This window comes from Octopus bimaculoides, chromosome 8, assembly GCF_046866305.1.
Source record: "Octopus bimaculoides isolate indiv1 chromosome 8, ASM4686630v1, whole genome shotgun sequence".
NCBI classification, from domain to species: domain Eukaryota; kingdom Metazoa; phylum Mollusca; class Cephalopoda; order Octopoda; family Octopodidae; genus Octopus; species Octopus bimaculoides.
Genome location: NC_142935.1, coordinates 67,667,435 through 67,674,756, shown reverse-complemented (window position 1 = coordinate 67,674,756; position 7,322 = coordinate 67,667,435). Strand labels below are relative to the sequence as shown.

General features: G+C 36.9%; 1 protein-coding gene across 1 annotated transcript; it reads left to right on the top strand.

Moving 5' to 3' along the window:
* The first annotated feature begins 312 nt into the window (after positions 1-312).
* Positions 313-7,083, top strand: LOC106883120 (uncharacterized). The gene is made up of 2 exons (XM_014934013.3): positions 313-462; positions 4,264-7,083. Exon 2 carries the CDS (start codon positions 4,671-4,673, stop codon positions 6,441-6,443), a length of 1,773 nt encoding a protein of 590 aa, XP_014789499.1. The 5' UTR covers positions 313-462; positions 4,264-4,670; the 3' UTR covers positions 6,444-7,083.
* The last annotated feature ends 239 nt before the right edge of the window (positions 7,084-7,322 follow it).

Sequence of the window (7,322 nt, the reverse complement as noted above, 5' to 3'; positions counted from 1 at the left end):
AATCAAACTTATGTGGGCGTTCTGATCCGAAACTCCGCTAATTACAACCACCCTGCATTCCGTAATGGGTTCTTTTAATTTTCTTAACTAACCTAATATGATATACATATAATACACTCGTACATTGTGAGTGTATTTCTCTCTATGTATGTATGTGTATGTGTGTGTATATATATATATATATATACACACATAAAACACACCCATACATATACACGCGCACGTTGTGTGTATGTTTCTCTGTGTGTGTGTGTGTATGTGTGTGTGTGTGTATATATATATATATATATATATGTATATGTAATTACCCACAATTCCTTTCAAATACTACCTAAGACATCCGGTTCCGGTGGTCTATTCCCATTCTTGTATTTCCAGCAGTTACATTTTATTATTATTTCCCGTTTATATAATTCTAACCACAAGTTAGCGCTCCACACCTTGATACCCCTCTCAACGAAGGTAGGAACACCCTTACGTTTACCTTATGTCCCTAAACATATCCAATATAAATGTAATGTTTTGCCTTTCTCAGAGGCCTCAGTGTGTCCAGTTTCGTCTTGTCTATTTCTACATGTTAATATCAGATCATCTTTTCTCTCTCATGATGGGTTTTATTGAAAAATGCATTAACATTTCCACATATAGTTCTGTCGGACTTTGTCTTCTTCCATGTCTTGACTAGATTTTACGTTGACCTAGTGTTTCTCTGGTGATATCCTATTTCCATGTCGGAAAAAAAACAAAACAAACAACAAGCTAAAACGAAAGTATACAACGGATATAATTGTTTCACTGTTGAATACTTTTGTTTATAACAACGTATAGTTTTATGAACGCATTTTGGTTATAGAATCATTTTATTATACACGATCAAAGGCAGCGAGCTGGCAGAATCGTTAGCGCGTCGGACAAAATGCTAATTGATTCAGGCTCTATATGTTCTGAGTTCAAATCCTACCGAGGTCGATAAAATAAAGTACCAGTCAAATAGAAGTGTCAATATAATTGACTAATTCCTCCCCCTAAATTGCTGGCCTGGTGGACATTGGAATTAGATACTGAGGGAAAATGTCCACCGCTGGCCTTATACAATATTTGAAGCATTTTATATAAGAAAAAATCTTGGGGCATCGAAAGAATGGCTCTCTTATTTCTTTATTGCCCACAAGGGGCTAAACATAGAGGGGACAAACAAGGACAGACAAATGGATTAAGTCGATTATATCGACCCCAGTGCGTAACTAGTACTCAATTTATCGACCCCGAAAGGATGAAAGGCAAAGTCGACCACGGCGGAATTTGAACTCAGAACATAACGGCAGACGAAATACTGCTAAGCCCGGCGTGCTAACGTTTCTGCCAGCTCCCCGCCTTTGGTAAGCAAGTATCTTTGTTTTTTTTTTGTTTCAATCTTTCGACTGGGACATTGCTTTCAAGGGTTTTAGACGTTTATATTGACCTCAGTACTTATTTATCAGTCTGTTGACTTTTAAGTGTTTTGTTTTTATTTATTTATCACACCACTATGTTAAGAAACATAAATATGACACCGCTTTTGAAAAAATGGTACCGAACAGTTACGTAAATGAATTAGTGAATAATACAATAAGTAACAAGTAATATCTGACAAATATCAGTCCGTCACATATCAGTCTGCAGGGGACAAAATGGAAAGGGCGTTGCCCCGGAAGATGGCGAGGGAGTTACACTGGAACAACCACTCTGACTCACGGGGCTCGCACTTGCGGATAGCTATCTCTGCTCCGGTGATAGCGGTGAGCATGGATGTGGTCCCGGGGCCGAGAATATCGGAGGCCTCTACTTTCACAGGCTCGACTATAAACCTGTCAAAGAGTGGCCGATACTTTGACAGTTTGCTTTTTTGGCAAAGGTAAAGAATATGCATACCGGTGTTTAGGGTTACACCGAAAACGTGTGGTGTGCGTATTCTTTACCTCTGCCGCTTTTCTTAGCCTGATGAGCGGCGCAACTTGAGCTGGTAGGTGAACACACCAAGTTGCTGCTGGAGTTGTCACAGCATGTGGCACCCCTGATGAGAGGTCTACCACCACGGAAAAGGGAAACACTATCAGGCCTTTTACCGTTCCCTCGGTCCAGCCCCGCTGGTTCGAGCTGGGAACAGAAAAACCTGCAGCGTTTAGGCCATATTTTTAATATCTCTTTGAGAATAGCATGGCCTTGAAGGCGGCTAGCACTATAGTAAAGTTGTCAGGTATCTACATGAAGGATTTTCTGTGCAAAACAAAAGGGACCATATAGAAATGACCTACATTCACCCATTTTACAATCATATCAATATTTTATGCAAGCGACACTATTAAGATTAGTGAATTAAACTGAGTAAATTACAGTTTTATAGGTGAAATCGTATATGTATGTAGACTACTACTACCTCTGGTACAAAACCGATGGGACTATATAGAAACTATGTGCTGTACAGAGATAATCATGTTTGTTGTTTATAAAATAAAACTATAAAACGATTAATTATGTCAATTTAATTAGTGTTAATAATCACAGGCTTGAAGAGCCTTGATCTTTCAATCCTCCAGTTTTGTTGTCGAGTTTTAAGTTGTTTATATTTGATACCTCTAGGTGTCATGGAGACCTCAACATCTTATTTTATGTTGCTTTGTGAGATTTACTAACTTCAACAATTAGAGAAGTCTTTATTGGGCTGATCTATTATTGTATAGCTTCAGTGTAGCTCTGCTCAAGTCCATCCATGACCAGCCCATAACAATCCAGATATATTGCATTTAGGAGTATGTTATTGACTGTATTCTTCTTTTTCTAAGCTGGCAGGGTGGAGTTTGAGAGAGATTTTTGACTGTTATTTCTAGCAGGCTTAGCAATTGCATAGAAGCTCTTTTTTTGAGTTGAGGATGCTGTTCCTGATAGTGGTGGTGATGGTTATTGTGATGATAGTGATGGTGATGCTTTAGAATGGCATCAATGTGGTAGATTTTGATGTTGATTATCCTCAGTGACAGAAGGCTTGTGATCAGATGCATTCCGGGTCTGAGGTCAATTTTACCTTTCATCCTTTCCAGGTCGATAAATTAAGTACCAGTTGAACACTGGGGTTGATGTGATTGACTAGTCCTTTCCCCCAAAATTTCAGGCCTTGTGCCTATAATAGAAAGGATTATTATTGTTATTTAATGTCCATGTTACATACTGGCATAGAATGGAACTTTTATTGCAAATGAAATCCTTCTGTCAGTTTGTTTGAGATCCCTCTGCACTTTTCTGTACTCTTTGTTTGTATTAATGAGAATTAGTGTAATTTCTAATTAGTTTCTGTTTTAAACGAATCATTACTGCTGTTAGTTTGCACCACTCCACAAAAACAAATGTTAACACCACTGTAAATTACTAAAAGCTTTTAGAAAATTCATTTAAAAAAATGGCAAAACATCTTTTAAAAGAAAATGAAATTATAATCTTTGAAGAATTCTTTGGCACAAGTAATTGGTGCAGGAAACATTGGCCTTGATTAAAAAAAACAAGGAATGCTACAATACCAATACCTGAAGATATAGCAACATTATTTGTTCCATTATTTTCTCCATATCCATGATAACATGCAGCCAGGTAACTAGTGTATAACTTCACTAAATGATTGCTGTTCTTTCTGAATAACTCTTTGGCCTCAGTCACGGATTGTTTCATGGTTTATAGAGATGATCCCTTTACATCAATTGTATTAGACAAATATATAGTCTTTGTGTATGTATGCAGGTGTCACTTAACAGCACCCAGTCCACACTGTAAAGCAGTTGGTGTTCGAAAGGGCATCCAGCTGTAAAAACCTTGCCGAAACTGACCTTGCTTGTGCTTGTCCCATGTAAAAAGCACTAAGTCCTCTCTGCTGAGTGGTTAATGTTAGGAAGGGCATCCAGCTGTAAAAATCCTGCCAAAACAGTCACAGAAGTCTGGTATAGGCTTTGGCTTGGCTGGCTTTTGTGGAACTGTCCATGCTAGCATGGAAGATGGATGTTAAACAATGATGATATATATATATATATATATATATATACACACACACACACACATACACATAGTTCTTTTTGGCTGTTTACTATCCAACTTAACATCACTCATTTCAACCACATGTCCATGTTGTTGTCTTTCCTCTTTCTCTCTCTATATATTACCCATGTCTGTTTTGCTGTCTTTTCAATGCCTGTAATTTATACACTCTTCACTCATGACCTCTGCTGTTATATATTTCAGGGTATCTGGTGAGATGACAGACTGAAGACTAAAGAATGACATGACCAAGGATATAAGAATCTTGTTTATGTAACTTCAGTTCTATCAATATGAATTATTTCTTGTTAATTGCAGTTAACTCCATTATGACTGACTATATATAACTTTTTACATCATTCCTGTGATGGTGTCAGCAAAGTTTACTGAGACTTTTCTCTTTCTTACACTTATCTATTTATGGCTTGGCCGTAACTGAATTATTTCTGAATTCAAGACTGAATTATAAGAAAAAGATTTTTGTTTTACAGCTGAGACATAATTAGGTTTTGAAGAAAATATAATAGCATTATTGAAAATTTTTAATAGAAATATATCTCTTGAAAATTACAGTGGAAACGTAATTTTCTATTTTATGAAGATTCGACAGTATGGAAGAGAAACTTGGTGAAAGTCAAATACATAAGGAAAAAACACCTGATAGGAATGATGTCTCTCATCAAACAGGAAAGATATACAGGTGTGATGTCTGTGGGAAATCATTTAAAATAAGAAAATATTTCACTCAACATAAATTGATGCATACAGATTCAAAATTGTATGGCTGTGATATATGTGGTAAAAAATTCTCTTCGAATGAATATTTATCTAACCATAAACATCTTCATACAGGTCCGAAACCATACAACTGTAGTATTTGTGGCAAAGTGTTCTCACGAAATAGGGATTTATTGACACACAAACGTATTCACACAGGTGAGAAACCATTCCATTGTGATATCTGTGGTAAAACCTTCACTGTAAATGGTTCTTTATCTGTACACAAACGTATTCACACAGGAGAAAAACCATACCACTGTGATATCTGTGGTAAAAGCTTCTCCGCAAGTAGCTCGGTAACAACACACAAACTTATTCACACCGGTGAGAAACCATATCAGTGTGATCTTTGTGGGAAAGCATTCTCTGTAAATAGTAGCTTATCTAAACACAAGCGCTTTCACACAGGAGAGAAACCATATCACTGTGATATCTGTGGTATGACGTTCTCTCAAAGTTCTAATTTAATGGCCCATAAACGTATTCATACAGGAGAAAAACCATATCACTGTGATATTTGTGGTAAAAAGTTCTCTACTAATGAATATCTATCAAACCACAAATATATTCACACCGGGGAAAAAAGATATCATTGCGATATTTGTGGTAAAGCATTCTCCCAAAGAGGTAATTTGCTTTCCCATAAACCTATTCATTCAGGAGAGAAACCATACCAGTGTGATATATGTGGTAAACATTTCTCTACAAATCAGTATTTATCTAACCACAAGCGTATTCATACAGGATTGAAGCCATGCCACTGTGATATTTGTGGTAAAGCTTTCTCTCGAAACAGTCATTTGAATGAACACAAACGCATTCACACAGGTGAGAAACCGTACCACTGCGATGTTTGTGGCAAATCGTTCACTATAAATGGTCATTTAACTAAACACAAACGTATTCACACAGGAGAGAAACCTTATCAATGTGGCGTCTGTGGCCGGATGTTCACCGATAGTTCTACTTTACTCACACATAGACGAATCCACACAGGAGAAAAACCATATCACTGTGATATTTGTGGCAAAACTTTCTCTGCCAATGATTCTTTATCCAAACACAAACGTATTCACACGGGAGAAAAACCATATCGCTGTAATATCTGTGGGAAAGCATTTTCTGAAAGTAGTTCTGTATCAACACATAAACGTATTCACACTGGTGAGAGGCCATATCACTGTGATATCTGTGGAAAAACATTCACTGCTAGTAATTCATTATCTACACACCGAATTATTCACACAGGAGAGAAACCATATGAATGTGATATATGTAGTAAAGCTTTCTCACGCACTTGTAACTTATTGCGACATCGGCGTCTTCACACAGGAGAGAAACCATATCACTGTGATTTCTGTGATAAAACATTCACTTCTAGTACTGACTTAAACACACACATACGCATTCATACAGGAGAGAAACCATACAACTGTGATATCTGTGGTAAATCATTCTCTCGAAGTGGTCATTTATTGAACCATAAACGTATCCATACAGGTGACAAACCATATCACTGTGATGTTTGTGGTAAGGCATTTTCTCAACAAGGTCATCTTTTAGCCCACAAATGTTTACACAAAAGAGAAACTACTCCTGTATGACATTTGTAATGAATCCTCCTCATATTAATCAGTTAATTAGGTATAAACAGATATGTTTGTAGACTTTATACTAGTTCAGTTGTAATTCTTTAAAAGCACCTTAATACTTTTACTCCATGTGGAGTATAGGGCACCAATAAGAAATCTGTGTTCTTTTGGCATTTCAATAGAAATGCAGAAAATTTGACAGTGCTAACCTTACCACTGTCCTCCTTTCTTAACTGGGTTTGGGACAAGCTAGGGCAGAGTTCCTTCAAAAGTTATTCTTAAGATAACCATAAGACCCCATCATCAACACACTTCAACCTCTTCCCCACACACAATTTGTCTTTCCTACACTCACCTCTGCTCTTAAGATTTGGCTGGTTTCAGTTGAACTCCACTCAGGCGTTCCTCACTCACATGCCTCTCCTCTCATCACTCATATTGTTTAGCCATCCTCAACAGCCACACTAAACACTTCACCCTTAGAATGACAAGTGACTTCATTAAAACTTATGAAATATCATCACTAAATATATTTACATTGTCATTTTTTTAATATCACTGTTGTGTAACGTTGTTGAAACTGTTTTGAATATTTTAATTTTCTTATGTGAAATGAAAATAAAAACCTGGCTATAATTGCTACCTCTATAAAGTTGTTGTGTTGCTCCAAGTCAGCACTTAAAAAAAAAATTTTTTTTTTGTCTCGTCTAGAGGAAAGGGTTGTACTCATGGTTTCTATGGGACACCAAGACCAATGAAGTTGACACTATTAATGTTCTGCTTGAATTGTTAAAAGAATTGATACTGCGGGGAAGTAACTCAAGATGGACAACATTCTGAAAAGGAAAGAGTCTGCATAATGTTTAGTGTGTTGTCCGGTGTGCAAAGTGG